The 25298-nt window shown below is 40.2% G+C and overlaps 1 protein-coding gene across 4 annotated transcripts; it reads right to left on the minus strand.

The window, feature by feature from the left end:
• Positions 1–5089: 5089 nt before the first annotated feature.
• On the minus strand, positions 5090–23524 carry cabp1b (calcium binding protein 1b). Of its 4 annotated transcripts, none has more exons than XM_058064308.1 (8): positions 14410–16117; positions 12332–12499; positions 10720–10750; positions 9600–9743; positions 9412–9521; positions 9272–9346; positions 8101–8173; positions 5093–7542 (listed from the first exon to the last, which is right to left on the minus strand). In XM_058064308.1, the coding sequence occupies exons 1-8, from the start codon at positions 14449–14451 to the stop codon at positions 7517–7519; spliced, it is 669 nt and encodes a 222-aa protein (XP_057920291.1). In that variant the 5' UTR covers positions 14452–16117; the 3' UTR covers positions 5093–7516. The 4 variants fall into 4 exon arrangements, with proteins under 4 accessions (XP_057920290.1, XP_057920291.1, XP_057920292.1 ...); XM_058064309.1 differs by having other exon boundaries at positions 12328–12499; positions 14410–16112; XM_058064307.1 differs by lacking the exons at positions 12332–12499; positions 14410–16117 and adding an exon at positions 22805–23524 and having other exon boundaries at positions 5090–7542.
• Between the last annotated feature and the right edge of the window lie 1774 nt (positions 23525–25298).

A 25298-nucleotide genomic window follows, 5' to 3' on the forward strand; every position in this document is an offset into this window, starting at 1 on the left:
TTAAAAATCAGTATATTAATTTTATCTGTGAAGTTTGGGTGTTATGAGTGCTATGCTGCATAAAAAGTCATTGACAAATGTATTGATTGAATTATTGGGCTAATATTTTGAATTACTTACAATAAATCCGTTTCATATGAAAACTGGCCTCGTAGTACGATGCACACCTTTTTGTTTTTCAAATAATGTTTAAGCAGATTTAATAAGAATTTGTTACACAAGTCAATAACAATACCTTCCAGGTCATGTGACCTTTGACCTCCAAACTACTTTGTATCAGTAGGACTTGTCTGCTTGTATCATACACGCCTTATTGCTTTGCTACTCAACTTTGCTGGGATTTTATACAATTTTTTAAAATTAAATTCTATTAATAGCTTCCAGGTCATGTGACCTTTGACCGCCAAACTACTTTGTATCAGTAGGACTTGTCTGCTAGTACCATACACGTCTTTTTGCTTTGCTACTTAACTTTGCTAGGATTTTTAATGAATTTTTTACACAAATCATTGCCAATATTGTCCAGGTCATGTGACCTTTGACCTCCAACCCACCTTGTATCAGTAGGACTTGTCTGCTCTTATCATACATGCCTTATTGCTTTGCTATTCAACTTTGCTGGGATTTTATATAATTTTTTGAAATTAAATTCTATTAATAGCTTCCAGGTCATGTGACCTTTGACCTCCAAACCACTTTGTATCAGTAGGACTTGTCGGCTTGTATCATACACGCCTTATTGCTTTGCTACTCAACTTTGCTGGGATTTTATACAATTTTTTAAAATTAAATTCTATTGATAGCTTCCAGGTCATGTGACCTTTGACCTCCAAACCACTTTGTATCAGTAGGACTTGTCGGCTTGTATCATACACGCCTTATTGCTTTGCTACTTAACTTTGCTAGGATTTTAATGAAATTTTTACACAAATCATTACCAATATTTTCCAGGTCATGTGACCTTTGACCTCCAAATCACCTTGTATCAGTAGGACTTGTCTGCTAGTACCATACACGCCTTTTTGCTTTGCTACCTAATTTTCCTAGGATTTTATATAAATTTTTTACACAAATCATTACCAATATTTTCCAGGTCATTTGACCTTTGACCTCCAAACCACCTTGTATCAGTTGGACTTGTCTGCTAGTACCATACACGCCTTATTGCTTTGCTACTCAACTTTGCTGGGATTTTATACAATTTTTTGAAATTAAATTCTATTAATAGCTTCCAGGTCATGTGACCTTTGACCGCCAAACTACTTTGTATCAGTAGGACTTGTCTGCTAGTACCATACACGTCTTTTTGCTTTGCTACTTAACTTTGCTAGGATTTTTAATAAATTTCTTACACAAATCATTGCCAATATTGTCCAGGTCATGTGACCTTTGACCTCCAAACCACCTTGTATCAGTAGGACTTGTCTGCTAGTACCATACACGCCTTTTTGCTTTTGGTAATATGTTTTAAGTGTTTTTGTGTCTTGTCCAGCCTTTACGGCAGATCTAGATACCCCTACATGCTAAACAGATTTACTATGCCAGGGAAAAGTGTAAGCTACAATTACCATGTTACATAAAACAACTGTCATGATCTGTGTTGTTGCTCTGCTCTGCTCCCACAGTACTAACAGACAAGTCCAACTGATACAAAGCGGTTTGGAGGCCAAGGGTCATATCACCTTGAAGCTATTGATAATAGTTCATATATAAAATCTTAGGAAAGTTGAGTAGCAAAGCAAAAAGGCATGTATGGTACTAGCAGACAATTCCTACTGATACAAAGTGGTTTGGAGGTCAAAGGTCACATGACCTGGAAGGTATTGGTAATAATTTGTGTTAAAAATTCATATAATATCCTAACAAAGCTAAGTAGAAAAGTAAAAAGGCGTGTAAGGTACTAGCTGACAATTCCTATTGATACAAGGTGGTTTGAAGGTCAAAGGTCACATGACCTGGACGCTATTGGTAATGATTTGTGTAAAAAATTAATATATAATCCTAGAAAAGTTGAGTAGAAAAGCAAAAAGGCGTGTATGGTACAGGCAGACAAGTCCTACTGATACAAGGTGGTTTGGAGGTCAAAAGTCACATGACCTGGAAAATATTGGTAAAGATTTGTGTAAAAAATTAATCAAAAATCCTAGCAAAGTTACGTACCCAAGCAAAAAGACGTGTATAGTACTAGTAGACAAGTCCTACTGATACAAAGTAGTTTGGAGGTCAAAGGTCACATGACCTGGAAGCTATTGATCATAGTTCATTTTAAAAAAATATATAAAATCTCAGCAAAGTTGAGTAACAAAGCAATAAGGCGTGTATGATACTAGCAGACAAGTCCTACTGATCCAAAGTGGTTTGGAGGTCAAAGGTCACATGACCTAGAGGCTATTGGTAATGATTTGTGTAAAAAATCATATAAAATCCTAGCAAAGTTAAGCAGCAAAGCAAAAAGGCGTGTATGGTACTAGCAGACAAGTCCGACTGATACATGGTGGTTTGGAAGTCAAAGGTCACATGACCTGGAAAATATTGGTAATGATTTGTGTAAAAAATTCATCAAAAATCCTAGCAAAGTTAAGTAGCAAAGCAAAAAGATGTGTATGGTACTAGCAGACAAGGCCCACTGATACAAAGTAGTTTGGAGGTCAAATGTCACATGACCTGGAAGGTATTGATAGAATTTAATGTCAAAAAATTATATAAAATCCCAGCAAAGTTGAGTAGCAAAGCAATAAGGCGTGTATAGCACTAGCAGACAAGTCCTACTGATAAAAAGTAGTTTGGAGGTCAAAGGTCACATGACCTGGAAGCTATTGATAGAATTTAATTTCAAAAAATTATATAAAATCCCAGCAAAGTTGAGTAGCAAAGCAATAAGGCGTGTATGATAAGAGCAGACAAGTCCTACTGATATAAAGTAGTTTGGAGGTCAAAGGTCACATGACCTGGAAAATATTGGTAATGATTTGAGTAAAAAATTCATCAAAAATCCTAGGAAAGTTAAGTAGCAAAGTAAAAAGACGTGTATAGTACTAGCAGACAAGGCCCACTGATACAAAGTAGTTTAGAGGTCAAAGGTCACATGACCTGGAAGCTATTGATAGAATTTAATTTCAAAAAATTATATAAAATCCCAGCAAAGTTGAGTAGCAAAGCAATAAGGCGTGTATGATACAAGCAGACAAGTCCTACTGACACAAAGTAGTTTGGAGGTCAAAGATCACATGACCTGGAAGCTATTGATAGAATTTAATTTTAAAAAATTATATAAAATCCCAGCAAAGTTGAGCAGCAAAGCAATAAGGCGTGTATGATACGAGCAGACAAGTCCTACTGATACAAGGGGGTTTAGAGGTCAAAGGTCACATGACCTGGAAAATATTGGTAATGATTTGTGTAAAAAATTCATATAAAATCCTAGCAAAGTTAAGTAGCAAAGTAAAAAGACATGTATAGTACTAGCAGACAAGGCCCACTGATACAAAGTAGTGTGGAGGTCAAAGGTCACATGACCTGGAAGCTATTGATAGAATTTAATTTCAAAAAATTATATAAAATCCCAGCAAAGTTGAGTAGCAAAGCAATAAGGCGTGTATGATACAAGTCGACAAGTCCTACTGACACAAAGTAGTTTGGAGGTCAAAGGTCATATGACCTGGAAGCTATTGATAGAATTTAATTTTTAAAAATTATATAAAATCCCAGCAAAGTTGAGTAGCAAAGCAATAAGGCCTGTATGATACGAGCAGACAAGTCCTACTGATACAAGGTGGTTTAGAGGTCAAAGGTCATATGACCTGGAAGCTATTGGTAATGATTTGTGTAAAAAATTCATTTCAAATCCTAGCAAAGCTAAGTACAAAAGTAAAAAGGCATGTATGGTACGAGCAGACAAGTCCTACTGATACAAGGTGGTTTGGAGGTCAAAGGTCACATGACCTGGAAAATATTGGTAATGATTTGTGTAAAAAAATTATATAAAATCCCAGCAAAGTTGTGTAGCAATGCAATAAGGCTTTTATGGTACTAACAGACAAGTCCAACTGATACAAAGTGGTTTGGAGGTCAAGGGTCATATGACCTGGAAGCTATTGATAATGATTTGTGAAAAAAAATCATCAAAAATCCTAGCAAAGTTAAGTAGCAAAGCAAAAAGACGTGTATAGTACTCGCAGACAATTTCTACTGATACAAAGTGGTTTGGAGATCAAAGGCCACATGACCTGGAAGCTATTGGTAATAATTTGTGTAAAAAAAATTATATAAAATCCTAGCAAAGTTGAGTAGCAAAGCAATAAGGCGTCTATGATACGAGCAGACAAGTCCTACTGATACAAGGTGGGTTGGAGGTCAAAGGTCATATGACCTGGAAGCTATTGGTAATGATTTGTGTAAAAAATTCATTTAAAATCCTAGCAAAGCTACGTATAAAAGTAAAAAGGCGTGTATGGTACTAGCAGACAAGTCCTACTGATACAAGGGGGTTTGGAGGTCAAAGGTCACATGACCTGGAAAATATTGGTAATGATTTGTGTAAAAAAAATATATAAAATCCCAGCAAAGTTGTGTAGCAATGCAATAAGGCTTTTATGGTACTAACAGACAAGTCCAACTGATACAAAGTGGTTTGGAGGTCAAGGGTCATATGACCTGGAAGCTATTGATAATGATTTGTGGAAAAAAATCATCAAAAATCCTAGCAAAGTTGAGTAGCAAAGCAAAAAGACGTGTATAGTACTAGCAGACAATTTCTACTGATACAAAGTGGTTTGGAGATCAAAGGCCACATGACCTGGAAGCTATTGGTAATAATTTGTGTAAAAAAAATTATATAAAATCCTAGCAAAGTTGAGTAGCAAAGCAATAAGGCATGTATGGTACTAGCAGACAATTCCTACTGATACAAGGTGGTTGGGAGGTCAAAGGTCATATGACCTGGACAGTATTTATAATGACTTGTGTAACAAATTCATATTAAATCAGATTAAACATTATTTGAAAAACAAAAAGGTGTGCATCGTACTACGAGGCCAGTTTTCATATGAAATGGATTTATTGTAAGTAATTCAAAATATTAGCCCAATAATTCAATCAATACATTTGTCAATGACTTTTTATGCAGCATAGCACTCGTATAACACCCAAACTTCACAGATAAAATTAATATACTGCTTTTTAATACTCCAGCAATAATTTGTGCAGAAAGTAATAACACAGTAACCCAAAGTTCAGCAGCTGTAAAGGGCAGTGCAGGACATGAGATGGGGACAGTGAAAACAATCTGACAAATGGTGTCCCTTTAGCAGTTACAGTTGTTTTGAGGATACAGGCTGTCTACCAGTCTGGTGGCCCTGGAGCAAATATACCAGTGTCTTTTCCCTGAAAGCAGCGAGAACACCACTCAAATAATTAATCTGTTATAGCTCACCAACAGTTTAAGGTATGCATTGTAATATTAATATAAAGTGATTAACATAAAATGATTTGAAGTGCCAAGGTCGCATGGCCTGCATGCTATAATACAAAGTCTTTCAATTTTTTCATGTTAAAAGGTCATATGAAGCCCAATAAAATATAAAACTTCTAAAAATGGGCGTGTCAAATGTTTTTAGGGTATGACTCATTATTTAACACCTTTATGGATCATTTTATGGTGTGATTTAATTTTTTTTAGCAAACTCTCTTCAATGGAATAGAAACGAATGGAAATTTATTGACGGTCCCTAGTCAGAACAAGCGGCATAGAGGGCGGGACTTCCATGTGAGCTCCCCGCAGAAGGAGAGAGCAGCCCGGCACAGTGAGGGGAACGACCGCCGTTTCTACGGAGGCGAATATCCAACGTCCAACGAAAAACTAACTTCACCACGGTTGTATTTCATGGTAATAATACCCAGGTATACGGTACATGATGTTTGTTAATGAGACAGAATAAATAATAAAAAACATTATCATATGAAATAAAATAAACATAATATTTAAATGTATGTGGCAGAATATGCAAAATGCTTTTTTGGTATAAAATAATGAAATTATAATGAAATTGTGATTGAGTCAATCAGTTTAACGCTCATAAAAACCTTTTATTTCTTTTTTTCTATACAATTTGCTACAAATTGCCTGTTGCATGCATAGTTTCACACCATTAAGACAAGCATGACAATTCCCTTTAAAAGACCTGCTCACCTTCCCGGCATGCACATTTCATCAACAGTCTTTTATTCAGCTCTTGCTACCTTGGAACACTTCATCATGCCATAAAACATAATATTTTGGTCAACTTTCTTTGGCTTTTGCTGGAAAAAAACCCAAACACGGCTTCTTAAGATATGTTCGCACGAATAAAAACACTGAATTTGAAATGGCAGGTTAAACTGAATGAAGTCGATTGTCCAAATTATTCTGAGGTATTAAAGCACATAGTTCAGAGAAAAAAAAACAAAAAACAAGCATTGCATTATATTTATAAAAATCAAATACAAATAATTTTTAAAAAAATCTTCACATTATCCCTTTTTACTTGATAATCCTCCAAGATTAAAATTCACTCACGCCATTTTCCCAAAGATTGCTCTAAAAATATCATACATGTCAATCATTTCAAATGACTATCATGTTATGCAAACCATTCATCAGTAGCCATAATTAATAAACAGTAGAAGGTGCCATGTTTTGCTGTGTGCTTTGAACGGGGAAAAGTGGCTCCACTTGGTGTGCAAATCAAAAAAATAAAAAACAGTTGGCCAATATTCCAAATCGGAATCTGGTGGATTGCATTTGTTTACGTTAAGATCTTCAAAAAACATAAAAAAAAAAAAACAGACTGGCACAAAATGTCCATTCAGGGATTAAAAAATATTCTGTATATCCATGCAGAATATTTTAAACAGTTCTCAGAGCTACAGTATTTTGCATCTTAATGCACACAGAAAAAGACATATTTTACAGTAAGTTATTCATGACATGATGTCTTTGCTACAATAATTTCATTTAATTACAGAATAAGCAAAAAAATGAATTCAACAACAGTCTTATGGGTTGAAGTTAGTGCCTGGTGAAGAAACAACAATAAGCACAGAACACAACCACACTTTTTTTTTTTGACAAGACCACATAAAAAGTCCATATTGCCTTATGCTTTATGCTAGCAAGCCTGAAAGCATCCCTTAAGATGATTCCATTCCATCTAGTCTTAGTGCGTTCAAACAGTTTCTACCCTGTTTAGAAAATACCCTGAGATAACCTCCATTGTTTTTAGCCCAGGCTCTCCTTGTAGGGTCTTACTCATGATTAGCATGACATCATCTAAATGGCTACAATGGTCATCAACGACCACGTTAGCACCGGAAAAATGTGCTTGATTGTTGATAAAAAGTTGACAGTCCATACTAAATGAAACCAGCAGGAGAATAAAATCAACTGTTGACAGGCTGTGGCGGCCATTGTGCTCCAGCACTGCAGCTTCAGGGCAGACGTGATATGATTTGTTTTATTGTTTTGCACCCCATGAGCAAGTCACCGAGACATCATCCGAACAAATTCTGGGAATCAAAGCAACACCAGTAAGCATTGGGGTGTTATTATTATTATTATTATTTTCATACATTTTAGGGGCTCGAAAAAAAACCTGTACAATAACAATGCAATAAACCATGCAATAACCGTGAAATACTGTCAACATTTATATAGCTGTATAGTGTATACACTATATACACTATAGTGTAGTGCATTTTTATTTATAAATAATTTATTTATTCTGAGCATTAGTAGGCAAATATGAAGATGTTTTGTTTTTTTTTTTTACTGTAAATGTCACATTTTACCCACCCGCTATGTTCTTATGTTCTTAAAGCTGAACCAGACCTTCGCTGTAGTCATCCAAAAATATACAGTAATACATACTCATCCTTGATAGCAAATATGCATCCTCTGCGTGTGTGTGTGTGTGTGTAGGTAATATACAAGGTGACATAATCCCTCAGAATGGAGATAATCTGACACAGTGGCGGCTTTCATGGTGTTGCAGCATTTATGCTTCAATACCAGGGGAGAAGGAAAATAAATGTATGTAATGGACTGCGTTGGGTCACAAGGTTTACCTTCGAAATCCACGTGTCCATCTCCGTTGAGGTCGATGTCTCGCAGAATGTCCTCCAGGTCTCTGTGACCCACCTGAAAAAGTCAAATAAATTCCCTGGCTGATTTCAAGATGACCCAGTGCAATAATTCTGACTTTGCAAAGATAATAATGATGATTATTTAACAATTTATACGTTGAAATGTAGTGCAGGTCACACAGCTAAGAGACAAGTTCAATTCCACCCTCGGCCATCTTGGAGTTTGTAAGTTCTACCCGTGCGTGGGGTACTCCGGTTTCCTCCCACATTCCAAAAACATACTAGGTTAATTGGTGACTCCAAATTATCCATAGGTATGAATGTGAGTGTGAATGGTTGTTTGTCTATATGTGCCCTGTGATTGGCTGGCCACCAGTCCAGGGTGTACCCCGCCTCTCGCCCGAAGACAGCTGGGAGAGGCTCCAGCACCCCCGCGGCCCTTGTGAGGATAAGCAGTAGAAAATGAATGAATGAATTAATTTAACAATTCATAACATTTAACATTGAAGGTGAATGTGATTTTCTTTTAACTGTAAAATTTGGCTCTCCCTCCTGGTTGCTGTCAATATGGTTAGAAAGACAATTATTTAAGACAATTAGTAATAAAGACACTCTGCTTGATGGTGGCCATGTTTTTGAAATAATCATGTACAGATTTTGCAGACATTTGTCCCCTAAAGGTGCGTGAAAAAATTCCGTGCTGATTCGGCTGTGTGAGAAGTTTCAAGCCAACCCATCTTATGGGGTTTAATAACAGCGCCGCCATGTTGGGTATTTGTTTGACAAATAATAACACAGGTAACGGCACGGTGGACGAGTGGTTAGCGCGCAGACCTCACAGCTAGGAGACCAGGGTTCGATTCCACCCTCATCTCTGTGTGGGGTTTGCATGTTCTCCCCGTGCCTGCTCCGGTTTCCTCCCACATTCCAAAAACATGCTAGGTTAATTGGTGACTCCAAATTGTCCATAGGTATGAATGTGAGTGTGAATGGTTGTTTGTCTATATGTGCCCTGTGATTGACAGCTGGCATAGGCAACCCTCGTGAGGAAAAAGCAGTAGAAAATGAATGAATGAACCCAGGCAACACAGTGGGGGTGTAAATTGTGTTCACGGGATCGGGAGAAGAAGACTTATGCAGAAGAAATACACACCTGCTGTCCTAAAAGCTTCTTCATTGCCTCTCGTAGTTCCGCGGTGCTGATCTGACCGTCGCCATTGGTGTCAAACTGAAAATGACAACCATCATGCGCCAACAATATAAACCAAGTCATCAGCGTCACCATTTCCCCACCTCCTTGAAAGCATCACGCAGCTCCTTCACGCCAATCATGTCCGCCGTCTCGGCGAGAAGTTTGGGCCCCATGAGCTCCACAAAGTCCTCAAAGTCAACATGCCCCCCCACTGATGGATTCAAAACGGAGATTTTCAAATGGCTAACAAAGACGATGTTCTTGGTGGTTAAGGTTTAGCATAGCTTACAGTTCATGTTGATCTGCTGACTGAGTTCTATCAGCTCCATCTCTGTTGGCATGTAACCCATCGTCCTCATGCAGTTACCCAAGTCTTTGCAGCCGATGAAGCCGTCTTTGTCTTTGTCAAACTCCTTGAACGCCTCACGCAGCTCTGGAAGCACAGGCAGTGAAACACTTGTTAAAATGAGTAAGAGAGGAAAAGTAAGTACATTTTAGAAGCTTTTGGTGAAATCTAAGATGAGAAATATAACAGAATATATAAATATTCAACCCTGCAGACAGCATTTTGGGTGCAATGTAGAAATACAATTAACCACAAAAAGGCAGAATGTGAAAAGAAAGAATATCTCTATAACAATACCAATCCTGCAGACGGCATTTTGGGTTGGAATATTGAATACAGGGGTCTCCAAAATGCCCGGGGGCCATTTGTGGCCTGCAGCTTGTTTTTTTATTGGCCCACGGCACAATTTGCACTGTGCAATATCACATGATCAACCTCCACGTGCAATATTAAGGCAATAATGCAATATATTATGTTCTATGTGAAGTATTTCTATAATGCCTCATATTAACTCACTAGCAAGATCTCATAGTGTATAGACTGGTCATATATTTAATCTCATTTCATATTATCTACATACTGTATTTGTATATAAAACTCTGGGTAAAACTGTATTTGTTAATACTTGGGTTGTTTATATTGTTTATTTTTTATGTTGTGTATTTTGTACTGCTTAACTGATTCTGTACTCAAATTTCCCCACTGAGGGACAAATAAAGGCATATATTATCTTATCTTAATTTAACAAAAGAAAACAAATTAACTTAAAAAATAAAAGACAAAAAGCTGAACTATTGATACCAATTAATAATAACAAAAGGCTTTTGACTTGATATTGAAAACCTTTTTGGTAAAAATGTTTTTAAATGTAACTTTTCAGTATGCGCCCCTGTCATAACATAACATTTAGAAACTCTTTGCTTAGCAATATAAGCTAGTAAACACAGCAGAATATGTAAATAACCAATATATTCAACACAGCACAGGACACATACAATATTATGTCACAAAAGCTCTTCAGTCAATCATCTTTTTTTTAAAGTCATGTAGTTTCTCAACATACCATCCATTTCTTCTGGCCTCAGCTCTCGGTCCTGTATGAAAGCACACACACACACACACAGCGAGATTAGAAATAAGTGATATTGTTGGAAAGAGTGCCAAAACACAGCAGTCCTCAACACGCCATGACACCATGAGAAATACATTGGCAGATAGAAATGTGCTCCACTGTGTGCCAAGGAGGTTCTTTTTTTCATCTCCTTCCAACTGGATTATCTCTGAGGTCACCTGCAGAGAAGTTCAGGAAATAAACACTGGAAATTGGTAGAAAACATTAAACTAATAAGGAAATAGAAGACAAACATGATTCATCACAATAGAACATAGTTATAAATACGTATATTTTAATTCCTAGCCACTTCCCAAGTGCGGTAGGGGGTTACGTGAATAAAAATGAAAATCAAATAGCGGCAAACACTCACAATGACGAGTGTGCATGAATGCCTCACCAAAATGTCGTGTTTTCATGATATTTTGTATTTCATTTCCATTGCTGTTCTGAACCTGTTACCGTGTCACACTGAAAATAAGGCTTTATCTTTGGTTGGTTGTATTTTTTATACTCCAGATACTGCTTTACCATGATTTATAATCAAATATAAATCATGGTATCATAATTTTTACACAGAATGATGCCAACATCAGACTGGTATAAAAGATGTAAGATGATATTTAAAAATGTTACCACTGTCCCGGAATTACTATAAAATTAATTCAACAATGAATTATGCTCACTATTTCAAGTTAATTTGTATAAAAAGTGTGCAGGAGTAAGGGGGTACAAGGTGAAACATTTTTGGAACCACTGCATTAACCGATAATTGTCTTGGGGTAAAATCTGTATTTCAATGGCGGCCCCATTATAAATGATATACGTGATATATCGACACTATTTTACACTACTATTAATATGCAACTATGAAGCGTTATACGTCTGCATGTTTAGTCATGTGGTGTTATCTGACATCACAAACATGACTACAATAGGGCTGCACGGTGGATAAGTGGTTAGCGTGTATGCCTCACAGTCAGGAGACCCGAGTTCGATTGCACCCTCAGTACTCCGATTTCCTCCCACATTCCAAAAATATGCTAGGTTATTTATCGACTCCAAATTGTCCATAGGTATGAATGTGAGTGTGAATGGTTGTTTGTCTATATGTGCCCTGTGATTGGCTGGCCACCAGTCCAGGGTGTACCCCGCCTCTCGCCCAAATACAGCTGGGATAGGCTCCAGCACCCCATGCGACCCTTGTGAGGATAAGTGGTAGAAAATGAATGGATGACTACAATATTTAAACAAAAATGTCTGATTGCAGTGAATGCGCCGTTATAAATCACTGCTATTACAACATTGGTTCTGTTGCTGCTGTGTTATACTAATATGTGTGTATAAATACACCTTGCATGATACTGTATATTATGTGGCTACAGTATACACATGTGATACTTCAAAGAGCATTCATCTAATCACCTCTTTTCCCACTTGAACTGATAAAATTCCAAATGATCCCCGTCGCACATTGCATGTCATATTTTCAGTTCACTTCCTGACACGGGACATGCTAACCTCTTAGCATGCATACACGTGCTAACGTTCTGGACTTACGTACAGCCTGCCGGCTCTCAGCGAAGCCCTTGCGTAGAAAGATGCACGCGGGGCCCAGCACGTTGTGCATGTTGGCGCCATTCTGGGCCAGGGCCACTAGCGGCTCCAGATAGCCCCCCCCTGAGCCCCCCTCCTCACAGGATTGTACCGCTTTGTAGTTCTTCTTCTGGTCCTGGAGCAGCATCCAGGAGTGTGGTGGAAGGAGATGGGTGAAGACAAGGGGAACTGTGACTCAGTTTTTTGTCAACACGGGGTGGGGGGTGATCAAGGGAGCGATGATGGGTTTGTGAGGCGGTCTGTCAGTCATGTCAGTCACAGGCTGATTGTCTAATATCCAGATGGGTTCAAACCACAGCAAGCACCTTAACTATCTAACGCACTTCTTTTTCCATTCAAGGGGTGACAAACTTCACAAACAAAGCAGATCATATGATTACATAAAAAACTTGACTTGTTGCTAGGCAGAATTCCCAAGTAACTATCATTCAGACGCATACATGGCAGAAAAACAGGGGCAAAAAACAGAAAAACAAACAAAAATGGTTCTGGGTCCGTAAAAAAAGTGTGCAGAGAGGATCTTTGACTCGCATTTGTGCTCTGTTATTATCATAAAGCCATTTAATAAATGGCATTTTACAGAGTTTTATGTGCAGCCAGCCATTTATTTAATGAGCCAATCAACCAGAGGGCAAACGAGGTTCTCATGCAAGACATCCCAATTACAGCGGGAGCTCCAGGTTAATTAAAAACAGGCTTGTTAGTGGTAGAAGCAATAGAAATACACCATAGAAAATACACAATACACCTCCATAGTATCTTACACAGTGAATCACAATGTATGCATAGACATACGTATACACGTATAATAAGCACGGATTATTCCATTGTCTTCAGATGACCTTCACACTCCATCTGCTGCCACGTCAAGCCCAATGCCAGTCTGTGCATTGCTGCAGCGCCCAAGCACAGGGGCTCAATGCCCAGTGGCTAATCTGACCAAGTGATGCATGGTGCTGGGCTGTTTGCGACTACAGCGTGCCAGAAAATTACTATCAAGCCATGCACGGGCAAGTTACATAACACACCAAAGGACGAGGGGTGTGTGGGGGGGGTTGGGTGGGGGGTGAAATAAAGAAAGAAAAAGTCTAGAGAAGTTCTCTGCAGAGGATGACTTCAAAGCATGGCCGTAGATTGAAAATATTGGAGTAGAAACTCAAAATTTGAGGCGTCTCATTCAGACGTTTATGTTTTTTTTAAGGTTCTACCACAGAAGGAAAAGTGTGACGACGACCATCGAACTTGTAGAAAAGCCATACATGCTTCTGTTATGGATGCTCAATACAGTATGGCTAACATGGGCTACACATACACAGCCCCCCCCCCAAAAAAAAACAATAATAGATCCTTAAATAATAATAGTAGTAGTAATAGTTGTACTCGTGCATGTGTGGCTAAAATGGTATACATTGTAGGAACAAAGCCAGATCAATGACTGTCATAGATCTACAAATATATGTTTTTATTAGAAGTAATAGCTCTAGTAGTAGTAGTAGTAGTAGGTAGTAGTAGCAGTGATACACGCGCCTCTGTCCTGGTTGCTCAGTGCAATTTGGCTATCAGTCATGCATTAACTGATTATGATTTACACCTGTATGGCAGTTAATCATGTTCAAATTGCCTGTACGGTGAATACAAGTAGCCACAGTTTGACCCTGGAACAGATTATTCATTATTAGGTGCAGAAAATAAGTTGCAGGTGTTTAAAAACTATAAAGATACTGCTTCTTTGTTTATTACTCTATTAGCCATTTGGAACACATGTCAGAGTCTAGCATCACGTTGAATACAAAATAAGAAGTCTGGCTTTCTAAAAGTGCCCCCCCCCCCCCACAACAATAGTTGCACTACCCAACATCTCAAAGACAAGTCAACACAGCCTGGTAGTGAAAGGTAGCATGATAAGTCCAGTCCTTACAGGTCCGGTCAAGTCGCTAAAGGGGGGTGTTTAGGCTGTTAGAGGGGGTGAAGGGTCAGGCTTTGAGGCAAAACATGCAGAAAGAGAAGCGATGTTTCGGCGCTTACCTTCTTGTTGAAAATTTTGAGCGACTTTACAGAGTTGCCCATCTCAACAGCCCGGGCTGTGGTGGTCTCGCCTTATGTCGTCTCCCTGATAAGCATGTGTGTGTTGGTGCCACGCCTGTGCATGTATCTCCTGGCATGCATGGGGGAATGATTGGAAGGATGAAGAAGAAGAAGAAGGAGGAGGAGGAGGAGGTTTCACTGGCTCATTGACTGACAGGGCAGGACATTTGGGGAGAAGCAGAGAGAGCGAGAGAGGAGGGATGAGGAGAAAAGGAGTCTGGTACCAAGAGATGACGGATGGGGTGAATGCAGAGATAAACCCGGGAGAGGACGTAGAGCAAGATGCAAACGGAGCAAGTGGAAAAGGGAAGATTGCTTATTCATTCCATCCTCTCTCTACAGTCCTCTTTGCAGCCCTCCCTCCACTCACGCTCCTCTCTCGCTTCCTCTCTTGCTCGCTTTACCAAATCTATGCAAATTCCACAGAAGCAGCAGCAGCAGCTCTTTGGGACAAGCACATTACCTTCCCCTGAGCAAGACGTCACAGAGGCTAATCCAAACGCATGGATACAAACACATACACACACACACACACTCATGGGGAGCTAAAAATACCAACACTCTCTAACATCTTCTCCCTACTCTAGCCCCACCATCCATCCATCCATCCATTCCTCTTTCTCCATCACACACAAACACAAGTGACGAGACATCACAAAGTCATATTAATCTTCAAGGCTTTGGATTAACACCAAAAGATGAGCACGGCTGCTGCACCACAAAAAAAAAAAAACACCCTACAAATTCAAACACACTCTCCGTAAAATATGTTTTAAAATGCATGTTTATGTAAATTATTCAGCTTTTCACCCGTACACACACACCTTTATTAAACTTGATTTTTTGTAAAAATGCAAAAATGCAAATATGAAAGCAGATAGAGACAACTAGCTGAGACTGAATCAACAGCGCCTCTGCTGGTTGAAGGCGAATACTGCATTCCTTTTGTTTGCTCTACTGGCTTCAAGGTTATTTAAATCCATTCATCAACTAATGCATGATGGCCATCTCTTAGATAAATAAATAGACATTAAGAAGTTAAAGAGGACCTTTATGCTTTTTCCACTTTTCTGACCTATAAATGTAGTTAGAATGTTGTATTCTCCTGTTAAACCAAGTACCGCCTCTCTGTGACATCACAGTGTGCCAGCAGTGAGCACAAGCTGTAGGGCCCCCGGTGGTCTACCCGACTTTTCCCGTAAAAAATCACCTAACCACTTTTAAAGGTTTATTTAAAAAAATGAAAATGGGGTAGAAAATGGGGTTCGGCAGTAGTCCGGAAGTCTTCGGGAAGACTTGGGAGTGTGACCAATCACAGCAGAGAGGGCGTGCACTGTGGCAAGCCGTGGGTGGAATTAATTAAAACAAATCATTTTGGCTAGCCAAGGAAATACAGCTGGAATAGGTGTAGATTCTGGAAGATCGAGAAAGCTTTCTGTGCTTCTTATTGTGTGTTATTGTTATTGCTGCTCTATAGGAATCCACAACTCAATACAAAGGGTCATACAATGAGCATAATAGGTCTCCTTTGAAGAAATAACAGAAAAATATGTGTTATAAAGTTTAGTAAAAATGGGTTTATTGCATAATATCAGTTAATATGTCAGTCAGTAATAATCACTGTCATTTATAACTTCATGTAATTCTTGTATAAAACAGTAGTGGTCTTTAATTAGTAGTATTAGTAGTATTCAAAATATTTAAAACATATTTAGAATTATTATTATATTTATTATAATATATTTATAATATAATAATATAATATAAATAATATTATTAATTATACAATAATATATTAAATAATACAATATATAATATATTATATAATAATATATTTTAAAAATTCAAAATATAAAAACAATATTTTACAATAAAATCAAATGTGTAATCATGAAAATGAATGATTCTTAAAAAAATTCAACTGATAGTAATTATTAGCAAAGTTTATTAATTTTATAAACACTTTTATTGGCACTGAATGGCATTCTGTAGAATAGGAATATTCTGTTGGTTTTATGCTGTGTGTTATGTCACCCCCTTGGGGGGAGGCGAGAGGCACGGAGTACTTTCAATGTCAGTGCAGACCTGCCAACATGTACACATTTATAGTACTCAAAATGCAGTTTGACTCTGGCTCTCCATTTAGTTGCATTTATCTGGTTTCAGTTTCAAGTTCAGTCTGTACATTACAAATAAATAAATAGTGGTCTGATTCCGTCACTCAGGGGGGGTCATGACAGAAAATAAGTGAGAACCACAGGTCGAAACTAACATGATGAATGTGTGTGCAAGTATTTTCATCTTTCCACTATTTTTTCCAAATCAAATATTCCTAATAAGTCATCGTTTCCTGCTAAAGCTTTAACGCTTTCTGCCAATAGAGTACATCTCCTTGTGTGTTGCTCAGTGGATGAATCATGCAGCCTCACACCGCAGGCTCATTGTGAACTTCAGAACTCATCAGACGTCACACACACGAGCAGTCAGCTCCTATAAAGTCACGCCGGCATGTTGTGCGTGTATGGTGTGTGCGTATATACATATGTGTGTCCTCATCTCACTTCGATTTACATAACTCTGTATCTATCAATGCTGGATTGGTTTCATAAGAATGCTTACATTATTTCTATAATCACATCTATTGAATAGAACGTAGCATACTCTACTGCAGGGGTCTCAAACACGCGGCCCGCGGGCCAAATGTGGCCCGCAGGACACTAGTTTGAGGCCCCCGCCTTGATATGAAAGTTTAATGTTAGTGCGGCCCGCGCAAGTTTGATATGGATGCTGTATGGTATCATGTACCCAGAAAAAATTATTACGTTTGATTAATGTTCATGTTAAAGGTTAAATAACTGTTAATAGTTATCCTCCCTATCCGTGTGGAAGTGGTAAGTTTTTGGCTATTTAAGTTTAAAGGAAATAACTTGAAGGCTACCGTTTAGGTCGCTAGCTCTCTAGTTTGCGAGTTAGCATGTGCCTCAAGACCCTGCTGTTGCGCAATATGTTGTAAATAAAAAGAGTATCAATGTGACTATAGTCATGTTTTGTCATGTCTACAGGGCTCTAATAATGCTTTGTTAATTTTAATCTGAAAAAAATAATTTGTCTACCCACCAACTATATGTGGTTTCTTAAGTTTTTATTATCTGCCGTTTTATTATTATTATTATATTTATTTATTACTGATTGATTGATTTTCTTTATTCTTGATTTGTTTATTTATTTTTCATCTTATTTTGTGCAGAAAAATAAAAAATAAGATATTTGAGAACAGTGGAATGTTTTATCAGAGCTTTTATTGTAGAAAATCGGAACCAAAGCACTGAAAAAGTTTGTATATTTTTCTGTTTTTAATAAATGCGTTTTTGTTTTTGTTTTTTGGAAAACCTGATGCGGCCCAGCCTTGCCCAGACCCTAGCTCCAGTGGCCCCCAGGTAAATTGAGTTTGAGACCCCTGCACTACTGTATGTTGACCTACATTACGTTGGTTTTAATTTAGCATCTTTAATGCACAAAGTGTATCAAAGTGGCCCTTGAATTGGTATGCAACATTCTGTGGAAAAAGACTCTGCTGGTACACAGTATGCTTGCTTTAAGTACTGCACATTAAAATATCTGCTGGCATTTAGAGGACGGATGAGAGGGTTTAGTGTAAAAAAAAAAGTCAAAGTAAATGACTGTCGTGCATTAAGTGTTTAAATTTGTCTATGAAGCTACAGTACTGTGATCAAAGCAAAGCGTGTGTGTGTGTGTTTAAGGTCTAGGCATCGCCTTCTTTTTTCCTGCAGGTGTTTGAACGCTACTAAAATATCCCATTTCACATTATAGTCCTATTTTGTCCTCATTTGCCTCCATCTCCTGTATAACAAATGCACATTCAGCTTCAGGGCGCCATCAATATTATTCATCTTTGGTGCATATCATGTGTGCACTCCATTTCTAATCCTCATATGAAAAAAAAAAAAAAGATAGTGGGGATTTACACCCAGGGAGAATTTTCGTGCGTCTTGCGTGCCAGCCTGGATACAAAAATATCCATCAGTGTCTAAAAATAGCCCGTTACACTCAAGAGGCATATGCTGCACTCAATATGCTCAATATACCCTCTTTTGCTTGCATCACTCCCACTAAAAATATACTAAGCATCTTCTATTCCTATTCTATGCATGGAGTGCTTCTTGCTAGGAAGCATCAAGATCAAGGTCAGAGCAACCCAGGAAGATGGAGGAAGGGGTTGTTATGTGGGGGGAGGGGGGGCGTGAGGCAAACAGGTGAAAAGAACCCAGAAAAGAAGCGAGGCGCTCATGTTCTAGTCAGTGTCACATCACCATGTCACATCAAGGCAGGAAGAGTTGAAAAGCTCACATGTGTCTTCATTGTTCTCCAACATTTGTCACCCTGACCTTTTTACTTGTCCTCTACTGAATTAGTGTCTCTATGTGTCTCTCTGCTCAAGATACTCCAACAAATGCATATTGCGCCCTCTGCTGGTCAATGTCTGACACCTCCTGAACATGTTTATTCTTTCCTTTTTCAAAATATGGTTCCCTGACCTATAATAAGCTACTATTTGGACATTTTGTAAATAATAAAGAAGTTATATGATGGCAAATAAATAAATGCAACATATTTTTTTTAAAACAATGCACTCAAGTGAAAGCATAAATGTGTAAATATGGCAACTTTAACTACTGTATATTAGACACCATGTGGAATATTAACATCCATACATACATTTTCTATGCCGCGGGTATGCTGGAGCCTATCCCAGCTGTCTTCGGGCGAGAGGCGGGGTAAACCCTGGACTGGTCGCCAGCCAATCACAGGGCACATATAGACAAACAACCATTCACACTCATGGACAATTTGGAGCCGCCAATTAACCTAGCATGTTTTTGGAATGGGGGAGGAAACCGGAGTACCCGGAGAACATGCAAACTCCACACAGAGATGCCCGAGTGGGGGAATTGAACCCGCATCTCCTGGCTGTATGGTCTGTCTAACCACTCGTCCACTGTGTAAGTTACCGTGTCAACAAAAAATATAAACACAACACTTTTTCTATGTACACAAAAGGCCAACTTCTTTCGAATATTGTTCACAAATCTGTCAAAATCCGTGTTTGATTCCAGGCCACACCAAAATGGGCAGTTTTATCACAAAGCACAATGCCACAGATGTCGCAAATGTTGGGGGGAGTAACATAGGCTCTTGCCTGTGAATTGAATGTTTATTGCACGACCATAAGCCGTCTCCAAAGGCTTTTTGGAGAATTTGACAGCGCATCCTACCAGCTTGGCGGCACGGCGGTCTGGTGGTTAGTGCACAGACCTCACAGCTAGGAGACCAGGGTTCGGTCCCCGCCCTCGGCCATCTCTGTGTGGAGTTTGCATGTTCTCCCCGTGCATGCGTGGGTTTTCTCCGGGTACTCCGGTTTCCTCCCACATTCCAAAAAAACATGCTAGGTTAATCGGCCACTCCAAATTGTCCATAGGTATGAATGCGAGTGTGAATGGTTGTTTGTCTATATGTGCCCTGTGATTGGCTGGCGACCAGTCCAGGGTGTACCCCACCTCTCGCCCGAAGACAGCTGGGATAGGCTCCAGCACCCCCCGCGACCCTCGTGAGGAAAAAGCGGTAGAAAATGAATGAATCCTACCAGCTTCACAATCCCAAACCACATGTGACCACACCATCCAAGACGACCCAAGACCGGCTGCTGAAGAATTTCTGCACAAACCGTCAGAAAGCATCTCAGGGAAGCTTAACCTGACTGCAGTTTGTCATTGTAACTGACTTGAGTAGGCAAATGCTCACATTTGATGGCGTCTGGCGCTTTAGAGAGGTGTTCTCTTCACGGATGAATCCAGATTTTCACTGTACAGAGCAGACGGCAGACTGTGTGTGTGGGTGAGTGTTTAGCTGAAGTCAGCGTTGTGGGTGTAATAATGCACGGCCCCACACTGTTTTTGGAAGCAGTTCTTGCATGGCCAACATACTCACTGGAGCATGTTTGGGATGCTGTGCATGGGGGGTATATGACAGCATGTTCCTGCTATTATCCAGCAACTTTGCACGGTCATTGAAGAGGAGTGCAGCAACACTCCACAGCTACAATTAGCAACTTGATCAACTCAATTAAATTCTATGTGGACGAGATGTGTACTGAGGCAAATGGTGGTCCCATGAGATACTGACCACTTTTCTGACACCCCCGTCCACCCCAGAGATGCCCCCAATACATTCATTCATTTTCTACCGCTTTTCCTCACGAGGGTCGCGGGGGGTGCTGGAGCCTATCCCAGCTGTCTTCGGGCTAGAGGCGGGGTACACCCTGGACTGGTGGCCAGCCAATCACAGGGCACATATAGACAAACAACCATTCACACTCACATTCATACCTATGGACAATTTGGAGTCGCTAATTAACCTAGCATGTTTTTGGAATGTGGGAGGAAACTGGAGTACCCGGAGAAAACCCACGCATGCACGGGGAGAACACACAGAAGTCCACACAGAGATGGCCGAGGGTGGAATTGAACCCTGGTCCTCCTAGCAGTGAGGTCTACACGTTAACCACTCGACCGCCGTGCCACCCATGCTACTACTAATGATAATTAAAAATCATATTTTAATAGGTGCTGTCTTTGGGCGAGAGGCGGGGTACACCCTGGACTGGTGGCCAGCCAATCACAGGGCACATATAGACAAACAACCATTCACACTCACATTCATACCTATGGACAATTTGGAGTGGCCAATTAACCTAGCATGTTTTTGGAATGTGGGAGGAAACTGGAATCGAACCCTGGTCCTCCTAGCTGTGAGGTCTAAGCGCTAACCACTCGACCACCGTGCCGCCCATGCTACTACTAATGATAATTAAAAATAATATTTTAATAGGTGCCATATACAGGGTTACTTTCTTCTTTTTTCCTCCCCTGCAGAGACCACAACAAAATTCTGTGGCTGCCTCCAGTCTTTCATATTCAGATCTTGACGGTCTATTTTTAGCCTCAACCACTGGCGGGTCTACTGGGCTCGTATATGCAGATCTTGATGTTATGTAAGAAAATAAGTAAGTTTTGTTGTGTGCATCGCCTTGCCACATCCACTCAAAGGGGTATTCTTGAGATGTGAGTGTATAGTGAGCAACTCTTCCTCTACAGGCTCTCTGGTCAAAAACTATATAACAGTACAATACAGAGTATACATCAAGGAGTTTTTGCTTGTCATCTTCAGCAAAATATTAGACACAGCTCTTGGTGTGATGCAGGGAAGTACTACAACCACAACAATAAACACAGTGTTCCACTAGGGCAGTGTCAGGAGATGGGCAGGTGTACATGCTGCCCTTTCATCCTGAAATAGATTTTAGAATCAAGATATTTGGGCGTGCACGTCATCAGTACTGTAAATAGAACATCTCTAGCCCTCGTGGATGGATTTTGCATGGAAAACCTCTGAGAATGATTGAAGCTCACGACCTGGATTGAGATCGAGAGACAGAGAGAGAGACGAGTTATTTCTGGAACACATTAATGTGAATGGAGGCAATTGTCTCCTCCTGAGCTTTTTATCATCCACAGCGCTGATGGAGAGAAGGGATTTGAGTGAAGCAAGGCGAAAAAAATGAAAAAAAGAGCAATCATTTGAAGGTCAGCGATGAGAAGATACACCTCAACACAAATAACAAAGCAGTATTTGTTATTATTGTGGTTGTTGGACTGTGTTGCATTGAGAACTGTGTTGAATATTTTCACCATTTAACACAACAAGCTCCTCATAGGATCACACAGATGGACCTAATGTTGTGGCCGATAGTTGAAAGGCACCCCCTAAATTCATGTGGGGGTCACTGACGAAATAATCCCATGTTGATTCTTCAAAGCCTACATGTCATAATGAGCCCCCCCTCCACTTCCCAGACTTTGGTACTTGCCTCTTTAAATGGTGCCTCTATTTTCCTAATGGACTTTTGTATCATGTTTTCCCCCATGAATTGAGCAAGTGGCTTTAAACTGGCAACACAGGATGAAGACCCACAGGAACCACACAGTTTAATTTATTTCCCAATTATGATTAGAATGAATTATGGAGTTTTTTTTTAATTATTACACTCAACAACTGTAACTTCGTAAATGGATGGACCACGTGCCAAAACACTCGTGTTCACATTTTTCGTAAAGGGATAGACCACGTGCCAAAACACTTGTGTTGACATTTTTCGACATTTCTATATTTTTACAATTACGGACAATTGAATAAACTGTTTTTATTATGAAAAACTAGTGTTGTATGTTGTTTAAATGAGCAGTGAGTCAACACATACCTGTCCAAACACAGACTTGACGATGGGGTGCAAGCTAGCGTCGTAGTCGGAAACGGTGCTCAGCCTCTTGGACCTCCGGCCGGAAGTGGGACGAGCCGGGGTGTTGGTAGCGCTAGCATGAGTGTCCGAGCTCAGACTGGATGCTGACCCGGTGGCGACTTTCTTGGTGGTCTCGAAGAAGAAATCTGCGTCGTCTTGGGTCTCTTTGGTCCCAGAACCCGGGGAGCCCTTGCGTCCGACCCCGCTTTTTGACTTGCAGGACTTGCTGCGTGACTTTTGCTTCACGTCCTCCTTCACGCTTCGTCCGGAGTCTGCGTTTGCAGGCCGGCAGAGTGGTCTCCTTGCGCTCGCCTCCTCCTCCATTGAGCCTCCCGCGTCGGCGTCTCTTCTTCCGCCGCTGTGGTTCTTCTGACCGCGTGGATCCGAGTGCGTGGACCTGCGCTGGAGCACCGTGGATCTCAACAGGGATGTGGCGGATTCGCTTTTCGGCAAGCTCATGGTCCTACCACTTCTTCTTGTGGCTTAGCCGCAAATGCTGCTGGAGGGTTTGCAGGTGTCTGGAGCATCAGCCGGCTGGCTGGAAGATCCACGCACGGCAACACAGCACAAGCCCGTGGAGGTGTCAATCAGGATGCTTCACCGTAGGCAGACATTGGCAGAGGAAATGTCATCCCCAACACTTTGCAGCTTCCAAGTTTTGGATGTGCAGCAGCCCGAGTGGCAGTGAAGAGTGTCACACACACATGCAGTCCACGAGTTCAACAAAGAGACCCACGTCACTGCGGATTATCACTCGCATAATTTGCCATATAAGTGAAGAAAGCACGGCTCTTTATGCATCCATTAGTGAGTGGGAGGATGCCATTAGTCTTCTCACTGCTGTAGGAATATTATTTATATTTCCATATATTTCACCACAAAATTGTTTTCATGATACCTACTATCGGACATCTTTTCAGTGTATATTATTGTTTTGATTGCTATTGGCTAATTAGCAGGTATAAACAAAAGCTGCATAAAGGAGCATGTAGGCAAGAAGAGACTTCATTTTGGTGAAAATCTGAATAAAAATGCAGCTTAATAAATGATTTTCAATAGAAATCATTTTCTTTTCATTCATTCATTTTCTACCGCTTATCCTCACAAGGCTGGCGGAGGTGCTGGAGCCTATCCCAGCTGTCTTCGGGTGAGAGGCGGAGTAAACCCTGGACTGGTGGCCAGCCAATCACAGGGCACATATAGACAAACAACCATTCACACTCACATTCATACCTATGGACAATTTGGAGTCGCCAATTAACCTAGCATGTTTTTGGAATGTGGGAGAAAACCCACGCATGCACGGGGAGAACATGCAAACTCCACACAGAGATGGCCGAGGGTGGAATCAAACTTGAGTATTCCAGCTGTGTGGCCTGTGTGCTAACCACCCAAACACCGTGCAGCTGTTTTCTTTTCAAGAGAACTCATTCATTCCTTCATTCATTTTCTACAGCTTTTTCCTCACGAGGGTCGCGGGGGGTGCTGGAGCCTATCCCAGCTGTCTTCGGGCGAGAGGCGGGGTACACCCTGGACTGGGGGCCAGCCAATCACAGGGCACATATAGACAAACAACCATTCACACTCACATTCATATCTATGGACAATTTGGAGTGGCCAATTAACCTAGCATGTTTTTGGAATGTGGGAGGAAACCGGAGTACCCGGAGAAAACCGGGGAGAACATGCAAACTCCACACAGAGATGGTCGAGGGTGGAATCGAACTCGAGTATTCCAGCTGTGTGGCCTACGTGCTAACCACCCAACCACCGTGCAGCCGTTTTCTTTTCAAGAGAACTATTTTTTCCAAACTGTGGTATGAACTGGACTGCATCCGGTTGTACTTTTTTTTTGCTAGGTTTAAAATGATATGGGAGACATGTAATATGATATAATTGTACAACAAATTTACTCAACAAAGATAAGATCAAATTACATTTGTTTTTTCTTTAACACACCTCCCACGAAGCCAATTTAGTTGCAAGTACAAGCCACGTATTCCAAGCTAAACCGGGATGGACAATAATGGTAGCACCACAAAAACTGGTACACAACTTTACGGGATTGACAAGCACATGTTTGTAAAATTTGAGCGAAATTGGTTGGAAAACATGGCTGCCATCAACCAATCATACTGTAACTTTAAGAATAACTGTATTAAAAGGTCGAGTGGTTAGCGCACAGACCTCACAGCTAGGAGACCAGGGTTCAATTCCACCCTCGGCCATCTCTGTGTGGAGTTTGCATGTTCTCCCCGTGCATGCGTGGGTTTTCTCCGAGTACTCCGGTTTCCTCCCACATTCCAAAAACATGCTAGGTTAATTGGCCACTCCAAATTATCCATAGGTATGAATGTGAGTGTGAATGGTTGTTTGTCTATATGTGCCCTGTGATTGGCTGGCCACCAGTCCAGGGTGTACCCCGCCTCTCGCCCCAAGACAGCTGGGATAGGCT

Source organism: Doryrhamphus excisus, chromosome 2 (genome assembly GCF_030265055.1).
Source record: "Doryrhamphus excisus isolate RoL2022-K1 chromosome 2, RoL_Dexc_1.0, whole genome shotgun sequence".
Lineage (NCBI taxonomy): Eukaryota > Metazoa > Chordata > Actinopteri > Syngnathiformes > Syngnathidae > Doryrhamphus > Doryrhamphus excisus.